The sequence below is a fragment of the Triticum aestivum genome, chromosome 4A (genome assembly GCF_018294505.1).
Source record: "Triticum aestivum cultivar Chinese Spring chromosome 4A, IWGSC CS RefSeq v2.1, whole genome shotgun sequence".
In the NCBI taxonomy this organism is placed as follows: Eukaryota; Viridiplantae; Streptophyta; class Magnoliopsida; order Poales; family Poaceae; genus Triticum; species Triticum aestivum.
Window position 1 is genome coordinate 566,688,593 of NC_057803.1, and position 24,722 is coordinate 566,713,314.

Genomic DNA, 24,722 nt, shown 5'->3' on the forward strand with positions numbered 1-24,722 from the left:
GCCATGTCCAAATGTTTTGTTTAGAAATTTGACTGCACAATCCGTAGAGAGACATCCACAAGCGTGAGTTGGTACGTGTCTAAATTTTTGCCCCCGCCGTAGTTGGTCTTGTTGGCTAAATTTACCGGCAAATTTAGATCTCGAAAAACGCAGGCGCACTACAGTCGGTCTCATTGGTTAAATTTATGGTCAAATTTAGATCTCGGAAAGCGCGAGCGCAGGGAGTATAAATCGTGCGCGTTGTGTACTAGGGCAAACATAGGCTCTACATTTTGTTGTTCATTGCTGAGGCTGTGTAGCCTTTTTTTGCAGGTAAGGCTGTGTAGTCATGTCAGTTTTATTTAACTCTTGTAGCCTGTGCTAGAGGCTGGAGCAGTGAACATCCTCATGCTTTCTTACTGTAGGACCGACGAGATTGAAGTAGTACACTTGGCTGTCCGTATCGCAGGAAGAAGTCAATATAGCTACACAGGTACCACAGTGTACTTTCGACAGAAGACCGCTGTCTTATCGTTCATGGTCCAACAAGCAACATATATACTGTAAGATTTTGCCTATGAATCCAGTCTACTGTCTGTTACACAGCAGAGCAGGAAGGTCAGGAACGTTGAAGATGGAGAAGTTATGGTCCTGTAACATCACTGCCTGCTGCTTGACAATACTAGTAGCACATCATATTCACTGTTCAAAAAGACATTTATCCTTTCATTCAAATGATGTTTATAGGAATTTTTCCTATTATCTTTGTTGTTTGATTCATGGGACTGAGAATTTTTCCTTAGGATTCTTTTGTACTTAGTACATTTCATAAAAACTTTAGCATCGACTCAATCCGCTTTGAAAGAATCCTTTGCTTTTCCCGAGATACAACCAATCAAACAAAAAAATTGTAGGATTGAGATGAGCATAACTGTCCAATCCTATGTTTTTCCTGTTCTTGCAATTTTAGAATCCTATGAATCAGAGAGGCCCTTAGAGAGTTAAACTGTGTCACGCGTTGGGGTTTTGAGATGCTGCTTTACCATCGGCATTGACACAAAAAAAGGTTTGAGATGCTGCTTTACCATCGGCATTAATAACACACAAAAAAAGGTTTCATGTACTCCCTCCGTCACAGTTTAGAAGGCACAGTTAAATTTGCGTGCATTTCCATAATAGACAAGGTTTAGGGCGCATTGCATTTATTTTTAGTAGCTAATTAGTACTCCGATATACTATTTCTATATGCATGCGTAGTGTGAATGCTATTTTTTAGCCCATCTCACAACCAATAGATAACCACCTAGGTCTCAGAGAATTTTTAAGTGCGCCTTCTAAACCGTGACGGAGGTAGTAGTTTGCTTGCAGAAGAGGTCAAATATAAATGTTCTGTTTAGAAATTTGAATGCGGGGGCGTTACTTGGAAATTTACAAGCAATTTATTTGATGATCAATTACTGCAGTGCTAATTGTGCAATTCATTCAATGATGAAATATTACTGCAGTGCTAACTAAATCAAAACGAATCTAAAAGCAATTTCATTGGATCATCGATACTATTGCTGTCCTAACTACAACCACAAATACCATTAACTTTATCACATTTGCATATCCAAAAGTACAAACTCGACTAATAGTTAACATAGCAATTCCCTTCTCACTGACACAACCAAATCACACCTTACAGTAATCACCATGCTCTACCACACCATGCATTCCTCGGAGGCTTCACCAGATTCTTGAGCGTCGGCGGCCACACCACCATCTCGTAGAGGTGCAGGTCGCCGATGGGCCGCTTCTCATTGTCGTTGTGCCATAGCCTCTCATCTTTGAACGTCTTGAGATCAAGCGACACCCAGTCAGCCATGAAGAAGAACAATATCCAGGTGGCCTCGCAGAAGCCACCGATACTAACAAGCTTGCACCCGTTGCTTAGGGTCAGCGTTGGAGATGCCTTAAATTCATATGCGGTACTAGGAAAAAAATAGGGTCATGAATTTACATTCGAAACTACTTTACATGTGATAGTTGGTTCCTGATTTTCACAATACCCTTAGAGCATTGCTACGCAGACAATAAAACAACACACGATCCACAGACGACTGATCATGTACACCATTAAATTTCTTCTTTTTAAATCTGTGTGGCTTGTAAAGAGTGTTGTGCACAAATCATGCATGAAAGATCGTGTGCACAGCAATTTCGCCAGCAGTGGTGCGACACTTGCTCCTACCCATGCTATGTTGTTCATTGCTGAAGGTGTTTAGTCATGTCAGTTTTATTTAAATCTTATAGATAGCTGGAGCCTAAAGCAGTTCCTTGTGCTAGTCTGTATCACTGGAAAGAAGTCAATATGACTACACAAGTACAGTGTAATTTTGACAGAAGGCTGATGTCTTATCGTTTATGACCCAATAAGCAACACCGTCTTGGTTTATTGGTCTCTTTTGTATTTTGTCCTAACTTTTAATCTTATATTTAAATAAAAAAATGTTAATACATGTCATAAAAAAAATTAGAAACTAGGTTTAAATACGAATCTACGATATAATTTTTAGTAACATGCATTGATGTTATGTTAGTTAAATTCATAATAAAATATTTGACACAAGATACGAAGAAGACCAATAAACCATAAAGATATTACTCGCTTCAATCCACGTAGAACAAGACATGCTACAGCAATATATTATTTAATATGAATCGGAAGGAGCACTAGTATCGATCTTGCCTTCTCCAGTCTACTTTTTACACAGCAGAGTAGAAAGGTCAGGAACCTCGAAGATGGAGAAGTTACTGCCTGCTGCTTGACAATACTAGTAACACCTCATTATCACTGTTCAAAAAGACAAAATAGATTGAAAAGTGTGCCAGTAGAATACTTGTTCTTTTCAAGATCAACACCAATGTTTGATGGTTTGCGCAATTTGCTCCTGCGTAAGTGGTCAAAATGATAAATGTTCGGTGTAGAAATTTGAATGTGCAACAGTGCAAGCATATTTTTTCGGTTATGTAACTGCAATAATAACGCTACTGAGAAATTTACAAGCAATTCATTTGATGATCAATTACCGCAGCGCTAATTGCAATTCGTTTGGTAATGAAACATTACTGCAGTGGTAACTGAACCAAAACGAATCTAAAAGCAATTTCATTGGATCATCGATATTATAGCAGTTCTAACTGCAACCACAAATATCATTATCTTTACAACAATTCAGTCCAAAAGTACAAACTCGACAGTAAATACTGAACATAACAATTCCCTTCTCACTGACACCACCAAAACACACGCTACAGTAATCAGCACGCAGTGCCACGCTATGCATTCACCGGAGGCTTCACCAGGTCCTTGAGCGCCGGCGGCCACGCCACCATCTCGTAGGGGTAGAGGTCGCCGAGGGGTCTCCGCTCGTCGTCGTTGTGCCATAGCCTCTCCATCTTCAACGTCTTGATGTCAAGCGAAACAACCCAGTCAGCCATGATGAAGAACAATGTCCCGGTGCCCTCGCAGAACCCACCGAAGCTCACAAGCTTGCACCCGTTGCTTATCTGGTCGCCGATCCTGGCCGAGAGCTTCATGCCGTGGAGGTCCCCGGCCGTGGCTGGGGTCATCAGCGGCCGCAATGCCACCGGCTCCTGCGGCGTCCACGTCCTGGGCGCGTCAAGCACCCATTTCGCCAGAAGCAGGTGGTCCCGGATCACGAAGAAGCAGAGGCGGCCGTCCTCCGCCTTGCCGATCCAGTTGTTGCCGGTGTACAGGGGCATCTCGGCGTTGGGGAGCGGCACCCCAGACATGGTCATCTTGGCCGTGTTAACAGCCAGAATGTATTTGGGGTTGTCATCGGCCGGTAGCATGTACACCATGTCCCCGACGACGGCGGTAGGGCCTCGGTGGGGCTTCAGGGGCCGCTTCAGCGCGCCGGCGGCGACCTCCCAGGCAGAGGTGGCAGAAGAGTAGATGAGAACATAGAAGTTGGGGGAGGTCGCACCGAAGAGCACGACGAGGACGCGGAACTCGGCTCCTTCCCCCGGGACGATGGTGTGGCAGAACACCGTGTGACCGGCGGTGGGGAGGGGCGGCAGCCGAACGAACGCCTTCTCCAGCGGGTTGCAGACGAGGAGGTTGAGTTCCGTCGCGAGATGGCCGCCGAGCTCGCGCAGGAGGAGGCGGTGGCCGCGGCAGTCGACGAGGATGACGCCGCAGGCGGGCGACACGGGGAGGAAGCCGAGGCCGAGCGGGACGCCCGCGGTGGGGACGAACGGCGGCAGCGCGGACGGGCCGTGGTTGCGGAAGAAGCCGAAGTGGCGGGGCGGGGCGGGGAGGCCGGGCGCGCGGGACACGACGCGGCGCCAGCGCCGGCACACCGCCCCGCAGCGGACGGCGCCCGTCGGCGGCGGCAGCCGCCTGAAGACCTCGAGCAGCATGTCGTCGGGCAGCGCGGACACCACGTCGGCCTTCTCCTCCTCGCGGACCGCCGGCCGCTCCTTCTCCTCCTCCACCCGCGGCCGCGTGCGCCGCGTCGAGTCGAAGCGCCCCGGCGAGGACCGCGAGCGCGCGCGGCGGACGACCGCGGACGACATGGCCGGAGCGCAACCGCTGTCTCGGGCTCCCCGGGCGATTTGCGGGGCGATGTTGTGGTGGTGGGCGGATTGGCAATGGCAATGGGGGCGGCGGGACGAACAAATCGGGGGATGGATTTAAGGGAGGGGAGAAGGCGGCAGCGAAATTTTGAGGGGCGGGGAGGGGCGTCGTTTGAGTTTCTGGCGGCCGCGGAGCCTTTTCGGCCGGGCTTCCTTTCCTTTCCTTTCCCTCGCCTGCGCTGCGCGCGGTCGCGTCCCTCGCCCAAATTTTGGCAACTGCCTGCCCGCCGGGGGCGTGGTGACGGCGGTTCCGCACTCCCGCTGGGGAAGAGGAGGCGGGGAGGCAATTTTTTGGGGGGAAATCAGCGGGATTTCTTTCCCGTTTTCGCGTCGCGCACGCGGGAGTATTTTGTTTTTTCAAATGTTGGGGTTTTGCTGTGTGAGCGGGATGGCATAGCACGTGGTGGGCCCCATACGTCGGCGGCGCAGGGTATGGGACTGTGGTTTTGTGGGGTTCTTTTGATTTTTGTAAAAGTAAAAATGCTGTATTGAAGAAGGGAGTTTTGGGCTCGAGGCCAGCACGCATTTGTCGGACTGGGATCACGTGACATGCGCTACGGTGACATGCGGCTCAAATGCAAATTTAAACATTGCGAAAAAATCTGAAAAAAATCATGCATGTTCATAGCACATATTAAGATAATCCCTAAAAATTTCAGATCAAAATTCGAAACATACATCGAGAAACGAAAAAGGGAAATCTGTCATGAATAGTTCCCGAATGGTTCTCCGTAGACTATTCACATCTGAGTTTCTCTTTTTCGTTTCTCGATGTATGTTTCGAATTTTGATCTGAAATTTTTAGAGGTTATCTTAATATGTGCTGTGAACATGCATGATTTTTTCAGATTTTTTGGCAATGTTTAAATTTGCATTTGGGCCACATGTCACCGTGCATGTCACCGTAGCGCATGTCACCTGATCCTAGTCCGCATTTGCCTCCACGCTTTTGTCGACTGTAAGGCCAACTCTACGGCATGACCCCAAACGAACATCCGGTTTGGCCAGATTTTGTCACTTTGGGGCGGCAATGGGTTCGCCCATGTCTGTCTCTGTTTGTTGGGTCGTGGGTGCGCCCAAGCGCGGCCGCACCCCAAATCATGTCTGGGATGGTCGCGATAAAAAAAACTTAAATAAAATGCAATAAATGCAGTTAAAAAAACTTAAAACATATTTAGGGGTCACGGTCACAAAACGGTCCAGTTTCACGGTCCACTTAAACGGCCCAGTTCCATAATTAACATAAAAAAATAAAAAAAGCCGCCAGTGCGCTCCTACCGCGCCCGTCCATGTCGTGGCCGCCGGTGACGTAGTCCGGCGGCGTCCACAGGTGGGCCGGCGGTCCTTGGTGCACGGGGGCGGCGTGGTGGAAGGTGGCAGGTGCCTGCACCTCCTCCTCCCGTGGCGAGGCTTCCCGCTCCGGTGACCACGGCGGCGTGAGGCACCAGTTTACGACCCCCACGGCGGCCGCCATCTGCTTCGCCGTGCGCGACCAGCTCCACCCCTGGCTCACCACGCCTGGGTGGAACGCGGCCACCGGCAGGTCCTCCACCACCTCCTCCTTCGCCACCATCTCCAGCTCGGGGATGGCGACGTCGCCGGCCGCGGAGAGGGTCGTCATCTCCTCGAGGCCCTCCCATTGGCGCTCGCCGTGCGTGCGCATAGAGTCCTTCATGACACGCGCCATGAGACGGGCCTCCTCCTCCACTGTCATGCGAGGAGGTGGTGGTGGCGATGGAGATGGCAACGGCGATGGCGTGGGCGTGAGGCCGCGCACCCGCGTACGCCCGCGCACCTGGGAAGCAGCCGCTCGGTGCTCATGTGGCCGTCGTGGCCCCGTCGACGTGTCGGCGAAGAAGGGCGCCCGCCGCATGCCGTGCTCATCTTGGAACCAAGTGTCCCACAGGGGCGAGTCGGGGGCGTACCTCTCGTCGTAGTAGAGGTCGTCCGGGAGGAGGCGGCGGCGGCCCTCGATCTCCTGACGGCGCGCACGGCCACTCAGCGGGACCGGCGGGATCGACACGCGGTCGACCGACAAGTGCCATCTATTGGGGAGGTGGACGTCGCTCCAGGGTAGCTACGTCCTCGTCTCCCGATAACGGCGATATATGGCCGCCTCGATGTAGTGCCGGTCGTGCTCGCCGGCGGTCGTGGGCGCGACGGAGAATGCGGGCGGCGCGGGGGCCCGACGCGGTGGCGATGCGGGCTCCTTCTTCTTCACGGAGCCGCGGCGGCGTCCTGACAAGGAGCCAGCCTCGCGGTCGTGCTTGCCTTTGTGGCCGTAGTTCCATAGCCTCATGGTTGCGGCCGGTCGACCGGCGAGCTCGAGGCTAGGGTTTGGGGTTTTTGGTGCTGTCGGGTTTCGAGGAGGCCATGGGGTGGAGTGGGGCAGTATGGACGACGACCGGTCCACGGGTTCCCATTTAAGAAGGACCGCGGCCGTTCGCCTGGGTGGATGACAGGCGGGGCCGCCCGCGCGTGCGCATTGATGTGGGCGGGTGGGAGGTAGGTGGCCGCCTGCCACGCGGCCCCGACGCGGACGAGGCGCGCGTCCGTTTGGTGTTCGTCGCGACCCAAACCCGGTGCAAATTTGCGCTCGAAATGAGTCGGCCCGGACACAAAACGGACCAAATGGGTCCAGGCCGTCACGCGCTGGGCCGTCTCGTTTGTCGCTTTTACCCCAAATGAATAGGGACAGACAGAATGGGGTCGCGCAGTGGAGTTGGCCTAACAAAAAGGATAGTGACGTGGTTACTTTGAGGCCATAGGGCTGGGGCACTCTACCTCGACGAAAGGGCCCATTAGCAGAGGACGGGACAGTCGGGCAAGACCTCGCAATCTTGCTAGGCACACCTCCTTAGAGCATATACAACGGTTATGGGCAAATTCGGAACATCAAGCGTCCTGGCGAGTCCGTGAACATTCATCAGGCACGCCTCATATTTGCCACTCTGCAACCAAGTATTTCATATCCGACACCTTATATCCATACTGAACATACAACGATGAGCTACTCTACGTAATCAAATAACAGACAACAAAAATTAGCTGCAAACGAACATTACATCAACAGCAAACGGATATTAACAAACTTTGAAACATCCAAAAATCATCTTAGTTCATCATCGGACAAGTTCTTAAACTTCTACAACTATAAACGATATAAACATATGAGGGGGGCAGGATCACCACTTCCTCATCGGGTCTTTGCCCTTCGGATCGCCAGCGTAGCTGTAGACGTCCGCGGCTGGTGGAGGGTCTTGGTCGTCATCGAAGGAGGTGTAGCTGTCGTCGTCGTCGGAGTCGGAGAGGACGATGAGCCCCTTCATCTGACAGACCACCCTGTCCAGCTTCCGCTTCAAATTGGCGACTCAAGCCTCCCAGGGGGGCCAGGCGCGCCCCCCACCCTCGTGGGCCCCTCGCAGCCCCACCGACCTACTCCTTTCGCCTATATATATACTCTTATACCCTAAAAACATTCAGGGGAGCCACGAAACCACTTTTCCACCGCCGCAACCTTCTTTACCCGTGAGATCCCATCTGGGGACCTTTTCCGGCGATCTGCCGGAGGGGGATTCGATCACGGAGGGCTTCTACATCAACACCATAGCCTCTCCGATGATGTGTGAGTAGTTTATCACAGACCTTCGGGTCCATAGTTATTAGCTAGATGGCTTCTTCTCTCTCTTTGGATCTCAATACAAAGTTCTCCTCGATGTTCTTGGAGATCTATTCGATGTAATTCTTTTTGCGGTATGTTTGCCGAGATCCGATGAATTATGGGTTTATGATTAAGATTATCTGAAGGAAATATGCCCTAGAGGCAATAATAAAGTTGTTATTTATATTTCCATATATCATGATAAATGTTTATTGTTCATGCTAGAATTGTATCAACCGGAAACTTAATACATGTGTGAATACATAGACAAACAAAGTGTCACTATTATGCCTCTACTTGACTAGCTCATTGAATCAATGATGGTTATGTTTCCTGACCATAGACATGAGTTGTCATTTGATTAACGAGATCACATCATTAGAGAATGATGTGATTGACTTGCCCCATCCGTTAGCTTAGCACGACGATCGTTTAGTTTGTTGCTATTGCTTTCTCCATAACTTATACATGTTCCTATGACTATGAGATCATGCAACTCCCGAATACCGGAGGAACACTTAGTGTGCTATCAAAAGTCACAACGTAACTGGGTGACTATAAATATGCTCTACAGGTGTCTCCGATGGTGTTTGTTGAGTTGGCATAGATCGAGATTAGGATTTGTCACTCCGAGTATCGGAGAGGTATCTTTGGGCCCTCTCGGTAATGCACATCACTATAAGCCTTGCAAGCAATGTGACTAATGGGTTAGTTGCGGGCTGATGCATTACGGAACGAGTAAAGAGACTTGCCGGTAACGAGATTGAACTAGGTATTGAGATACCGATGATTGAATCTCGGGCAAGTAACATACCGATGACAAAGGGAACAACGTATATTGTTGTGCGGTTTGACCGATGAAGATCTTCGTAGAATATGTAGGAACCAATATGAGCATCCAGGTTACGCTATTGGTTATTGACTGGAGATGAGTCTCGGTCATGTCTACATAGTTCTCGAACCTGTAGGGTCCGCATGCTTAACGTTCGGTGACGATCGGTATTATGAGTTTATGTGTTTTGATGTACCGAAGGTAGTTCGGAGTCCCGGATATGATCATGGACATGACGAGGAGTCTCGAAATGGTCGAGACATAAAGATCGATATATTGGAAGCCTATGTTTGGACATCAGAATGGTTCCGGATGAGTTCGGGCATTTTCCGGAGTACCGGGAGGTTACCGGAACCCCCGGGGGAGTATATGGGCCTTATTGGGCCTTAGTGGAATAGAGGAGAGGAAAGGAAAAGGTGGGAGGCGCGCCCCCTAGCCCAATCCGAATTGGGTGGGGGCCGGGCCCCCTTTCCTTTCCCCTCTCCTCCCCTTCCTTCTCTCCTACTCCTACTTGGAAGGGGGGAATCCTACTTCCGGTGGGAGTAGGACTCCCCTAGGGCGCGCCATAGAGGGCCGGCCCTCCCCCTCCTCCACTCCTTTATATACGGGGGAGGGGGGCACCCCATAGACACATAAGTTGATCATTGTCTTAGCCATGTGCGGTGCCCCCCTCCACCATAATCCACCTCGGTCATATCATCGTAGTGCTTAGGCGAAGCCCATCATCGGTAGATTCATCATCACCGTCATCATGTTGGCGTGCTGACGAAGCTCTCCCTCGACACTCAGCTGGATCGAGAGTTCATGGGACGTCACCAGCTGAACGTGTGCAGATCGCGGAGGTGTCGTACTTTCGGTACTAGGATCAGTCGGATCGTGAAGACGTACGACTACATCAACCGCGTTGTCATAACGCTTCCACTTACGGTCTACGAGGGTACGTGGACAACACTCTTCCCTCTCGTAGCTATGCATCACCATGATAGATCTTGCATGTGCGTAGGATTTTTTTTGAAATTACTGTGTTCTCCAATAGTGGCATCCGAGCCAGGTCTATGCGTAGATGTTATATGCACGAGTAGAACACAAAGGAGTTATGGGCGTGGGTATATACATATTGCTTGTCGTCACTAGTTGATTCTTGATTCAACAGTATTGTTGGATGAAGCGGCCCAGACCGACATTACGCGTATGCTTACGCGAGACTGGTTCTACCGATGTGCTTTGCGCACAGGTGGCTGGTGGGTGCCAGTTTCTCCAACTTTAATTGAATCGGATTCAATGAATAGGGTTCTTTCTAAAGATCAAAAAGCAATCACTACACCGCGTTGTGGTTTTTGATGCGTAGGTAAGAATGGTTCTTGCTCAGCCCGTAGCAGCCACGTAAAACTTGCAACAAACAAAGTAGAGGACGTCTAACTTGTTTTTGCAGGGCACGTTGTGATGTGATATGGTCAAGACATGATGCTAGATTTTATTGTATGAGATGATCATGTTTTGTAACACAGTTATCGGCAACTGACAGGAGCCATATGGTTGTCGCTTTATTGTATGAAATGCAATCGCCATGTAATTGCTTTACTTTATCACTAAGCGATAGTGATAGTCGTAGAAGCAATAGTTGGTGAGACGACAACGATGCTTCGATGGAGATCAATGTGTCAAGTGATACGTCTCCAACGTATCTATAATTTTTGATTGCTCCATGCTATTATATTATCTATTTTGGATGTCAATGGGCTTTATTTTACACTTTTATATCATTTCTGGGACTAACCTACTAACCGGAGGCCCAGCCCAAATTGCTGTTTTTTTGCCTATTTTAGGGTTTCGCCGAAAAGGAATATCAAACGGAGTCCAAACGGAATGAAACCTTCGGGAACGTGATTTTCTCAACAAACATGATCCAGGAGACTTGGAGTGGGCGTCAAGAAACAAATGAGGAAGCCACGAGGCAAGGGGCGCGCCTACCCCCCTGGGCGCGCCCTCCACCCTCATGGGCCCCTCATTGCTCCACCGACGTACTTCTTCCTCCTATATATATATCCACGTATCCCCCAAACATCCAGGAGCACCACGAAAACCTAATTCCACCGCCGCAACCTTCTGTACCCGAGAGATTCCATCTCGGGGCCTTTTCCGGAGCTCCGCCGGAGGGGGCATTGAGCATGGAGGGCCTCTACATCAACTCCATGGCCCCTCCGATGATGTGTGAGTACTTTACTGTTGGGAAACATAATAATTTCAAAAAAATTCCTACGCACACGCAAGATCATGGTGATGCATAGCAACGAGAGGGGAGAGTGTTGTCCACGTACCCTCGTAGACCGAAAGCGGAAGCGTTAGCACAACGCGGTTGATGTAGTCATACGTCTTCACGATCCGACTGATCAAGTACCGAACGCACGACACCTCCGAGTTCTGCACACGTTCAACTTGATAACGTCCCTCGAACTCCGATCCAGTCGAGTGTTGAGGGAGAGTTTCGTCAGCACGATGGCATGGTGACGATGATGATGTTCTACCGACGCAGGGCTTCGCCTAAGCACCGCTACGATATGACCGAGGTGTATTATGGTGGAGGGGGGCACCGCACACGGCTAAGAGATCCAAGGGATCAATTGTTGTGTCTATCGTGTGCCCCTGGCCACGTATATAAAGGAGTGGAGGAGGGGAGGGGCCGGCCCTCTCTATGGCGCGCCCTAGGGGAGTCCTACTCCCACCGGGAGTAGGATTCCCCCTTTCCTAGTAGAACTAGGATCCCTTCCAAGTAGTAGGAGTAGGAGAGAAGGAAAGGGAAGGGAAAAGGAGAAGGAAGGAAGGGGGCGCCCCCCTCCCTAGTCCAATTCGGACCAGCCCATGGGGAGGGGTGCGGCCACCCTTTGAGGCCTTTCTCTCCTTCCTCGTATGGCCCATTAAGGCCCAATACGAATTCCTGTAACTCCCCGGTACTCCCGAAAATACCCGAATCACTCGGAAGCTTTCCGATGTCCGAATATAGTTGTCCAATATATCGATCTTTACGTCTCGACCATTTCGAGACTCCTCGTCATGTCCTCTATCTCATCCGGGACTCCAACTCCTTCGGTACATCAAAACACATAAACTCATAATTTAACCGACATCGAACTTTAAGCGTGCGGACCCTACGGGTTCGAGAACTATGTAGACATGATCGAGACACGTCTCCGGTCAATAACCAATAGCGGAACCTGGATGCTCATATTGGCTCCTACATATTCTACGAAGATCTTTATCGGTCAAACTGCATAACAACATACGTTTTTCCCTTTGTCATCGGTATGTTACTTGCCCGAGATTCGATCGTCGGTATCTCAATACCTAGTTCAATCCCATTACCGACAAGTCTCTTTACTCGTTCCATAATACATCATCCCGCAACTAACTCATTAGTTGCAATGCTTGCAAGGCTTATAGTGATGTGCGTTACCGAGTGGGCCCAGAGATACCTCTCCGACAATCGGAGTGACAAATCCTAATCTTGAAATACGCCAACCCAACAAGTACCTTCGGAGACACCTGTAGAGCACCTTTATAATCACCCAGTTACGTTGTGACGTTTGGTGGCACACAAAGTGTTCCTCCGGTAAACGGGAGTTGCATAATCTCATAGTCATAGGAACATGTATAAGTCATGAAGAAAGCAATAGCAACATACTAAACGATCGTGTGCTAAGCTAACGGAATGGGTCAAGTCAATCACATCATTCTCCTAATGATGTGATCTCATTAATCAAATGACAACTCTTTGTCTATGGTTAGGAAACTTAACCATCTCTGATCAATGAGCTAGTCAAGTAGAGGCATACTAGTGACATACTATTTGTCTATGTATTCACACATGTATTATGTTTCCGGTTAATACAATTCTAGCATGAATAATAAACATTTATCATGATATAAGGAAATAAATAATAACTTTATTATTGCCTCTAGGGCATATTTCCTTCAGTCTCCCACTTGCACTAGAGTCAATAATCTAGTTCACATCGCCATGTGATTTAATACCAATAGTTCACATCACCATGTGATTAACACCCATAGTTCACATCGACATGTGACCAACACCCAAAGGGTTTATTAGAGTCTATAATCTAGTTCACATCGCTATATGATTAACACCCAAAGAGTACTAAGGTGTGATCATGTTTTGCTTGTGAGAGAAGTTTAGTCAACGGGTCTGCCACATTCAGATCCGTAAGTATTTTGCAAATTTCTATGTCAACAATGCTTTGCACGGAACTACTCTAGCTAATTGCTCCCACTTTCAATATGTATCCAGATTGAGATTTAGAGTCATCTGGATCAGTGTCAAAATTTGCATCGACGTAACCCTTTACGACGAACCTTTTTGTCACCTCCATAATCGAGAAACATATCCTTATTCCACTAAGGATAATTTTGACCGTTGTCCAGTGAGCTACTCCTAGATCACTATTGCACCCCCTTGCCAAAACAGTGTAGAGTATACAATAGATCTGGTACACAGCATGGCATATTTTATAGAACCTATGGCCAAGGCATAGGGAATGACTTTCATTCTCTTTCTATCTTCTGCCGTGGTCGGGCTTTGAGTCTTACTCAGTTTCACACCTTGTAACATAGGCAAGAACTCTTTCTTTGACTGTTCCATTTTGAACTACTTCAAAAATCTTGTCAAGGTATGTACTCATTGAATAACTTATCAAGCGTCTTGATCTATCTCTATAGATCTTGATGCTCAATATGTAAGCAGCTTCACCGAGGTCTTTCTTTGAAAAACTCCTTTCAAACACTCCTTTATGCTTTGTAGAATAATTCTACATTATCTCCGATCAACAATATGTCATTATATACTTATCAAAAATGCTGTAGTGCTCCCACTCACTTTCTTGTAATTACAGGCTTCACCGCAAGTCTGTATAAAACTATATGCCTTGATCAACTCATCAAAGCGTATATTCCAACTCCGAGATGCTTGCACCAGTCCATAGATGGATCGCTGGAGCTTGCATATTTTGTTAGCAGTTTTAGGATTGACAAAACCTTTTGGTTGTGTCATATACAACTATTCTTTAAGAAATCCATTAAGGAATGTATTTTTGACATCCATTTGCCAGATTTCATAAAATGTGGCAATTTGCTAACATGATTCGGACAGACTTAAGCATCGCTACGAGTGAGAAAATCTCATCGTAGTCAACACCTTGAACTTTGTCAAAAACCTTTTCCCAACAAGTCTAGCTTTGTAGATAGTAACACTACTATCAGCGTCCGTCTTCCTCTTGAAGATCCATTTATTTTTTATGTCTTGCCGATCACCGGGCAAGTCAACCAAAGTCCACACTTTGTTCTCATGCATGGATCCCATCTCAGATTCCATGGCCTCAAGCCATTTTGCAGAATCTGGGCTCATCATCGCTTCCTCATAGTTTGTAGGTTCGTCATGGTCAAGTAACATGACCTCCAGAACAGGATTACTGTACCACTCTAGTGCGGATCTCACTCTGGTTTACCTACGAGGTTCGCTAGTAACTTGATCTGAAGTTACATGATCATCATCATTAGCTTCCTCACTATTTGATGTAGTAGTCACATGAACAAATTTCTATGATGAACTACTTTCCAATAAGGGAGCAGGTACAGTTACCTCATCAAGTTCTACTTTCCTCACACTCACTTCTTTCGAGAGAAACTCCTTCTCTAGAAAGGATCCATTCTCAGCAATGAATATCTTGCCTTCGGATCTGTGATAGAAGGTGTACCCAACATTTTCTTTTTGGGTATCCTATGAAGACGCACTTCTCCAATTTGGGTTTGAGCTTATCAGGTTGAAACTTTTTCACATAAGCATTGCAACCTTAAACTTTAAGAAACGACAGCTTAGGTTTCTTGCCAAACCATAGTTCATACGGTGTCGTCTCAACAGATTTAGATGGTGCCCTATTTAACGTGAATGTAGCTGTCTCTAATGCATAACCCCAAAACGATAGTGGTAAATTGGTAAGAGACATCATAGATCGCACCATATCTAATAAAGTACGGTTACGACGTTCGGACACACCATTACACTGTGGTGTTCCAGGTGGCGTGAGTAGTGAAACTATTCACATTGTTTTAACTGAAGGCCATACTCGTAACTCAAATATTTTACTTCTGCGATCATATCGTAAAAACTTATATTTTTGTTACGATGATTCTCCACTTCACTCTGAAATTCTTTGAACTTTTCAAATGTTTCAGACTTGTGTTTCATCAAGTAGATATACTCATATCTGCTCAAATCATCTATGAAGATTAGAAAATAATGATACCTACCGCGAGCCTCAATATTCATCGGACCACATACATCAGTATGTATGATTTCCAACAAATCTATTGCTCGCTCCATTGTTCCGGAGAACGGAGTTTTAGTCATCTTGCCCATGAGGCATGGTTCGCAAGCATCAACTGATTCATAATCAAGTGATTCCAAAAGCCCATCAGCATGGATTTTCTTCATGCGCTTTACACCAATATAACCTAAACGGCAGTGCCACAAATAAGTTGCACTATCATTATTAACTTTGCATCTTTTGGCTTCAATATTATGAAAATGTGTATCACCACGATCGAGATCCAACAAACCATTTTCATTGGGTTTATGACCATAGAAGGTTTTATTCATGTAAACAGAACAACAATTATTCTCTAACTTACATGAATGACCGCATTGCAATAAACATGATCCAATCATATTTATGCTCAACGCAAACACTAAATAACATTTATTTTAGGTTTAACACTAATCCCAAAAGTATAGGGAGTGTGCGACGATGATCATATCAATCTTGGAACCATTTCCAATACACATCGTCACTTCACCCTTAACTAGTCTCTGTTCATTTTGCAACTCCTGTTTCGAGTTACTATTCTTAGCAACTGAACTAGTATCAAATATTGAGGGGTTGCTATAAACACTAGTAAAGTACACATCAATAACATGTATATCAAATATACCTATGTTCACTTTGTCATCCTTCTTATCCGCCAATTACTTGGGGTAGTTCCGTTTCCAGTGACCAGTCCCTCTGCAGTAGAAGCACTCAGTTTCAGGCTTAGGTCCAGACTTGGTTTTTTTTCACTTGAGCAGCAACTTGCTTGCCGTTCTTCTTGAAGTTCCCCTTTTTTCCCTTTGTCCCTTTACTTGAAACTAGTGGTTTTGTATACCATCAACACTTGATGCTTTTCTTGATTTCTACCTTCGTCGATTTCAGCATCACGAAGAGCTTGGGAATCGTTTCCATTATCCCTTTCATATTATAGTTCATCACGAAGTTCTACTAACTTGGTGATGGTGACTAGAGAATTCTGTCAATCACTATTTTATCTGGAAGATTAACTCCCACTTGATTCAAGCGATTGTAGTACCCATACAATCTAAGCACATGCTCACTGCTTGAGCTATTCTCCTCCATCTTTTAGCTATAGAACTTGTTGGAGACTTCATATCTCTCAACTCGGGTATTTGCTTGAAATATTAACTTCAACTTCTGGAACATCTCATATGGTCCATGACGTTCAAAACATTTTTGAAATCCCAATTCTAAGCTGTTAAGCATGGTGCACTAAACTATCAAGTAGTCATCATATTGAGTTAGCCAAACGTTCATAACGTCTGCATCTGCTCCTGCAATAGGTCAGTCACCTAGCGGTGCATCAAGGACATAATTCTTCCGTGCAGCAATGAGGATAAACCTCAGATCACGGACCCAGTCTGCATCATTGCTACTATCATCTTTCAACTTAGTTTTCTCTAGGAACACATATAAAACATAGGGAAGCAATAACGGGAGCTATTGATCTACAACATAGATATGCAAATACTATCAGGACTAAGTTCATGACAAATTAAAGTTCAATTAATCATATTACTTAAGAACTCCCACTTAGATAGACATCCCTCTAATCATCTAAGTGATCACGTGATCCATATCAACTAAACCATAACCGATCATCACGTGAAATGGAGTAGTTTTCAATGGTGAACATCATTATGTTGATCATATCTACTATATGATTCACGCTTGACCTTTCAGTCTCCAGTGTTCTGAGGCCATATCTGCATATGCTAGGCTCGTCATGTTTAACCTGAGTATTCTGCATGTGCAAAACTGGCTTGCACCCGTTGTAGATGGACATAGAGCTTATCACACCCGATCATCATGTGGTGTCTGGGCACGACGAACTTTGGCAACGGTGCATACTCAGGGAGAACACTTATACCTTGAAATTTTTAGTAAGGGATCATCTTATAAAGCTATCGTCGAACTAAGCAAAATAAGATGCATAAAAGATAAACATCATATGCAATCATAATATGTGAGATGATATGGCCATGATCATCTTGCACCTTTGATCTCCATCTCCAAAGTACTGTCATGATCTCCATCATCACCGGCATGACACCATGATCTCCATCATCTTGATCTATATCAATGTGTCGTCACATGGTCGTCTCGCCAACTATTGCTCTTGCAACTATTGCTACCGCATAGCGATAAAGTAAAGCAATTATTTGGCACTTGCATCTTATGCAATAAAGAGACAACCATAAGGCTTCTGCCAATTGCCGATAACTTCAACAAAACATGATCATCTTATACAACAACTTATATCTCATCACGTCTTGACCATATCAGATCACAACATGCCCTGCAAAAACAAGTTAGACGTCCTCTACTTTGTTGTTGCAAGTTTTACGTGGCTGCTACGGGCTGATCAAGAACCGTTCTTACCTACGCATCAAAACCACAATGATAGTTTGTCAAGTTAGTACTGTTCTAACCTTCTCAAGGAACGGGCGTAGCCATACTCGGTTCAACTAAAGTTGGAGAAACTGACACCCGCTAGTCACCTGTGTGCATAGCACGGCGGTAAAACCTGTCTCGCATAAGCGTACGCGTAATGTCGGTCTGAGCTGCTTCATCCAACAATACCGCGGAACCAAAGTGTGACATGCTAGTAAGCAGTATGACTTATATCGCCCACAACTCACTTGTGTTCTACTCGTGCATATTACATCAACGCATAAAACCTGGCTTGGATGCCACTGTTGGGAAACATAATAATTTCAAAAAAAAATCATACACACACGCAAGATCATGGTGATGCATAGCAACGAGAGGGGAGAGTGTTGTCCACGTACCCTCATAGACCGAAAGCGGAAGCGTTAGCACAACGCGGTTGATGTAGTCGTACGTCTTCATGATCCGACCGATCAAGTACCGGACGCGCGGCACCTTCGAGTTCTGCACATGTTCAACTCGATGACGTCCCTCGAACTCCGATCCAGCCGAGTGTTGAGGGAGAGTTTCGTCAGCACGATGGCGTGGTGACGATGATGATGTTCTACCAACGCATGGCTTCACCTAAGCACCGCTACGATATGACCAAGGTGGATTATGGTGGAGAGGGCACCGCACACGACTAAGAGATCCAAGGGATCAATTGTTGTGTCTATCGGGTGCCCCTGGCCACGTATATAAAGGAGTGGAGGAGGGGAGGGGCCGGCCCTCTCTATGGCGCACCCTAGGGGAGTCCTACTCCCATCGGGAGTAGGATTCCCCCTTTCCTAGTAGAACTAGGATCCCTTCCAAGTAGTAGGAGTAGGAGAGAAGGAAAGGGAAGGGAAAAGGAGAAGGAAGGAAGGGGGCGCCCCCCTCCCTAGTCCAATTCGGGCCAGCCCATGGGGAGGGGTGCGGCCACCCTTTGAGGCCTTTCTCTCCTTTCTCGTATGGCCCATTAAGGCCCAATACGAATTCCCGTAACTCCCTGCTACTCCCGAAAATACCCGAATCACTCGGAACCTTTTCGATGTTCGAATATAGTCGTCCAATATATTGATCTTTATGTCTCGACCATTTCGAGACTCGTCGTCATGCCTCAATCTCATCCGGGACTCCAAACTCCTTCAGTACATCAAAACACATAAACTCATAATATAATCGTAATCGAACTTTAAGCGTGCGGACCCTACGGGTTCGAGAACTATGTATACATGACCAAGACACGTCTCCGGTCAATAACTAATAGCAGAACCTGGATGCTCATATTGGCTCCTACATATTCTACGAAGATCTTTATCGGTCAAACCGCATAACAACATACGTTGTTCCCTTTGTCATCGGTATGTTACTTGCCCGAGATTCGATCGTCGGTATCTCAATACCTAGTTCAATCTCGTTACCAACAAGTCTCTTTACTCGTTCCGTAATACATCATCCCGCAACTAACTCATTAGTTGCAATGCTTGCAAGGCTTGTAGTGATGTGCATTACCGAGTGGGCCCAGAGATACCTCTCCGACAATCGGAGTGACAAATCCTAATCTCAAAATACGCCAACCCAACAAGTACCTTCAGAGACACCTGTAGAACACCTTTATAATCACCCAGTTACGTTGTGAAGCTTGGTGGCACACAAAGTGTTCCTCCGGTAAACGGGAGTTGCATAATCTCATAGTCATAGGAACATGTATAAGTCATGAAGAAAGCAATAGCAACATACTAAACGATCGTGTGCTAAGCTAACGGAATGGGTCAAGTCAATCACATCATTCTCCTAATGATGTGATCTTATTAATCAAATGACAACTCTTTGTCTATGGTTAGGAAACTTAACCATCTCTGATCAATGAGCTAGTCAAGTAGAGGCATACTAGTGACATACTGTTTGTCTATGTATTCACACATGTATTATGTTTCCGGTTAATACAATTCTAGCAAGAATAATAAACATTTATCATGATATAAGGAAATAAATAATAACTTTATTATTGCCTCTAGGGCATATTTCCTTCATTTACTTCAGACCTACGGGTCTATAGTTGTTAGCTAGATGCCTTCTTCTCTCTCTTTGGATCTCAATACAAAGTTCTCCTCGATCTTCTTGGAGATCTATTTGATGTAATCTTCTTTTGCGGTGTGTTTGTCGAGATCCGATGAATTGTGGGTTTATGATCAAGTTTATCTATGAACAATATTTGAATATCCTCTGAATTATTTTATGTATGATTGGTTTATCTTTGCAAGTCTCTTTGAATTATCAGTTTGGTTTGGCCTACTAGATTGATCTTTCTTGCAATGGGAGAAGTGCTTAGCTTTGGGTTCAATCTTGCGGTGCTCGATCCCAGTGACATAAAGGGAAACGACACATATTGTATTGTTGCCATCAAGGATAAAAAGATCGAGTTTATATCATATTGCATGAGTTTATCCCTCTACATCATGTCATCTTCCTTAAAGCATTACTATGTTCTTATGAACTTAATACTCTAGATGCATGCTGGACAGCGGTCGATGTGTGGAGTAATAGTAGTAGATGCAGAATCGTTTCAGTCTACTTGTCATAGACGTGATGCCTATATACATGATCATACCTAGATATTCTCATAATTATTCACTTTTCTATCAACTGCTCGACAGTAATTCGTTTACCCATCGTAATACTTATGCTCTTGAGAGAAGCCAGTAGTGAAACCTATGGCCCCCGGGTCCATCTTCCATCATGTTAATCTTCCAACACTTAGTTATTTCTATTACCATTTTTTTACTTTGCATCTTTATTTCTTGTTATCATAAAAATACCAAAAACATTATCTTATCATCTCTATCAGATCTCACTCTCGTAAGTGACCGTGAAGGGATTGACAACCCCTTTATCGCATTGGTTGCGAGATTCTTATTTGTTTGTGTAGGTGTGTGGGACTTGAGCATGATCTCCTACTGGATTGATACCTTGGTTCTAAAAAATCGAGGGAAATAATTACGCTACTTTACTGCATCACCCTTTCCTCTTCAAGGGAAAACCAACGCAGTGCTCAAGAGGTAGCATCAAGCCGGTGACGATGGTGATCATGACGATGCTTTGGAGATGGAGATCAAAGGCACAAGATGATGATGGCCATATCATATCACTTATATTGATTGCATGTGATATTTATCCTTTATGCATCTTATTTTGTTTAGTTCATCGATAGCATTATAAGATGATCTCTCACTAAATTTCAAGGTAGAAGTGTTCTCCCTGAGTATGCATTGTTGCTACAGTTCGTCGTGCCGAGACACCACATGATGATTGGGTGTGATAAGCTCTACGTTCACATACAACGGGTGCAAGCTAGTTCTGCACACGCAGATACTCGGGTTAAACTTGACGAGCCTAGCATATACAGATATGGCCTTGGAACACTGAGACCGAAAGGTCGAGCATGAATCATATAGTAGATATGATTAACATAGTGATGTTCACCATTGAAAACTACTCCATCTCACGTGATGATCGGACATGGTTTAGTTGTTATGGATCACGTGATCACTTAGATGATTAGAGAGATGTCTATCTAAGTGGGAGTTCTTAAGTAATTTGATTAATTGAACTTTAATTTATCATGAACTTAGTACCTGATAGTATTTTTCATGTCTATGTTGTTGTAGATAGATGGCCCATGTTGTTGTTCCGTTGAATTTTAATGCGTTCCTAGGGAAAGCTAAGTTGAAAGATGATGGTAGCAACTACACAGACTGGTTCCATAACTTGAGGACCATCCTCATTGCTGCACAGAAGAATTATGTCCTGGAAGCACCGCTAGGCGACAAACCCGCTGCAGGAGAAACGCCAGATGTTATGAACACCTGGCAGAGCAAAGCTGATGACTACTCGATAGTTCAGTGTGCCATGCTTTACGGCTTAGAACAGGGACTTCAACGACGTTTTGAATGTCATTGAGCATATGAGATGTTCCAGGAGTTGAAGTTAATATTTCAAGCAAATGCTCGGATTGAGAGATATGAAGTCTCCAATAAGTTCTACAGCTACAAAATGGAGGAGAATAGTTCTGTCAGTGAACGTATACTCAGAATGTCTGGGTACCACAACCACTTGACTTAGCTGGGAGTTAATCTTCCTGATGATAGTGTCATTGACAGAGTTCTTCAATCACTGCCACTAAGCTACAAGAGCTTCGTGATGAACTATAATATGCAAGGGATGGATAAGACTATTCTCGAGCTCTTCGCAATGCTAAAAGCTTCGAAGGTAGAAATCAAGAAGGAGCATCAAGTGTTGATGGTCAACAAGGCCACTAGTTTTAAGAAAAAGGGTAAAGGGAAGAAGGGGAACTTCAAGAAGAATAGCAAGCCAGTTGCTGCTCAAGTGAAGAAACCCAAGTCTGGACCTAAGCCTGAAACTGAGTGCTTCTACTACAAAGGGACTGGTCACTGGAAGCGGAACTTCCCCAAGTATTTGGCAGAGAAGAAGGATGGCAAAGTGATGTATATTTGATATACATGTTATTGATGTGTACCTTACTAATGCTCGCAGTAGCACCTGAGTATTTGATACTGGTTATGTTGCTAATATTTGCAACTCAAAACAGGGGCTACAGATTAAGCGAAGATTGGCTAAGGACGAGGTGACGATGCGCGTAGGAAATGGTTCCAAAGTCGACGTGATCGACGTCGGCACGCTACCTCTACATCTACCTTTGGGACTAGTTTTAGACCTAAATAATTGTTATTTGGTGCCAGCATTGAGCATGAACATCATATCTGGATCTTGTTTGATGCAAGACAGTTATTCATTTAAATCGGAGAATAATGGTTGTTCTATTTATATGAGTAATATCTTTTATGGTCATGCACCCTTGATGAGTGGTCTATTGTAGCGACCATACCTCAAACAGTCTGATCTCTGTGCTCCGGTGTCATCCCTGGATCAGTAATGCTGACACCACACAGTACTCGGAGGATTTATAACAAAGTAGCAATCACACACTTATTACATCGAGTGTCTCAATAGAAAACTTATTACAATAAATATGGCTTAAGGCCATCTAATAACGATAATAGCGGAAGGCTTGGAAGATAAGCGAGTCCATCAACTCCAACGGCATCACTGAGTATAGAACCATGACCTAAAAACTCCTTAATCATCGTCTGAAAAGTCTGCAACATTAACGTTGCAGCCCGAAACGGGTCAGCACGTGGAATATGCTAGCAAGGCAACACATAGAGAGTAATGGAATGAAACAGCTATACTATATGCATATTTGGCTGGTGGAAAGCTCTATGGTTACAATTTTGCGTAAAGCCAATTTTTCCCTACTGCAAAGGAATAAATTTATTTAACTATCATGGTGGTTGTTAAACATTGAGAATGGCTGACAGCATCCTCAATCCCAATTAAGCATCGTCATTAACAAAACCCAACAAAATTAATTTAGAGTAACATGTTGAGATTCACATGATAATCCAAGTACTAGATACTCAAAATGTCCATAACCGGGGACACGGCTAACTATGATTAGTTTGTACACTCTGCAGAGGTTTGTGCACTTTTCCCCACAAGACTCGATCGCCTCCGTTTGGTTTCTCGCACTACATGATGTTTGAGAAGACGGATGACTGAGACATGGTCTTTCAGAAGCGCTAGCACCTTACGATGGATAGACCGTTATACCTACTTTCCCCTACATCTGCTAGTCTACCCTGTAAGAGTTCGCACGACATAATCAACTATGCCAGAGCCCATAATGGCTTGTGGCCGCACACGGAAGTTTCTAGTATGAAAAATCTCATGATCCCTTTGGGCCTGGGTGGCGGTCCATAAAAAACAGGCAATCCTGGAATACCCAGGTACCTCAATCCACCAAGATGTGTGTTTAAGTTGCCACCTTAGATAAACCATTAATTAACAAACTCACATCTTTCATGGATATCACTCACCCAATCCACGTCTACTAGCATAGCATGGCATAATGGCAAACGTAGAAGTAACTCCCAAAGGTTTGATAATATAACAGGTAATAGGTACTACCTCAACTACTTCCCATCCCACAATTTAATTAGATCCTAATCATGCAATGTTTGAGGATTTGATCTAATGCAATAAAACTGGGTAGTAGAAAAGGTATGATCAAAGCGTTACTTGCCTTGCTGATGATCCGCGAAACCTAGAGATTCGAAGTAACAAGCGGCGCACTCCGGGTATTCTATCGCAGACAAACAAACAAGCACACAATAAGCACTCATCTAATGCACAGGTAAAAGTCAAATAAGAGAACTAACCAGAAAGTTCAACTTAAGAACTCCGGATTGCAAAAAGAATCAAATCGAGCGAAGCAACAAAAGTCAAACGGCGAAAGAAAACAACTTCGTTCTACTAATCTGGATCTAAGTCAAATTTTACAATACCAAAAACTTGTTTAAGTTGGTTAAACGGAAAGAGGGTTTCGAGACGAAACTCCAGGCGCTTGAATCGCCTGATTCCGATAAACGAGCAAAAAGTTATACTAAAACGAAAATCGGATCAGAAATCGCGATCAAAAAATAATCGCGGAAAATCCGAGAAAAAGAAAAACGGCGAATGGATTAACGAACGAACGTTCATTAACCGGATCTAAACGATAAGAACGTTCGTTAAAATGAACGAACGAGCGAACGCTCGCTAATTAACCTAAACCGAAAAAAACGATCAAAAAAACGAAAACTAAAAAAACTGACGAAAACTGACGGAAAACCGATCGGTTTTTTAAAAAAAACGGCGGCGCGGGTTACGAGGTGAACCT

The 24,722-nt window shown here is 45.4% G+C and overlaps 2 protein-coding genes across 5 annotated transcripts in view; one reads left to right on the top strand and one right to left on the bottom strand.

Moving 5' to 3' along the window:
• LOC123087013 (GTP-binding protein At3g49725, chloroplastic) overlaps positions 1 to 831 on the top strand; it is an 8,318-nt gene extending 7,487 nt beyond the window's left edge. The window contains exon 14 of one of the 4 annotated variants that reach the window (XM_044508900.1): positions 300 to 831. The gene's annotated coding sequence lies outside the window, so the exon portion shown is untranslated. The other 3 variants (XM_044508899.1, XM_044508901.1, XM_044508898.1) reach the window with 3 other exon arrangements.
• Positions 832 to 3,115: 2,284 nt separating this feature from the next.
• On the bottom strand, positions 3,116 to 4,895 carry LOC123087014 (uncharacterized). Its single transcript, XM_044508902.1, has one exon. The coding sequence runs from the start codon at positions 4,561 to 4,563 to the stop codon at positions 3,301 to 3,303; it is 1,263 nt and encodes a 420-aa protein (XP_044364837.1). The 5' UTR covers positions 4,564 to 4,895; the 3' UTR covers positions 3,116 to 3,300.
• Between the last annotated feature and the right edge of the window lie 19,827 nt (positions 4,896 to 24,722).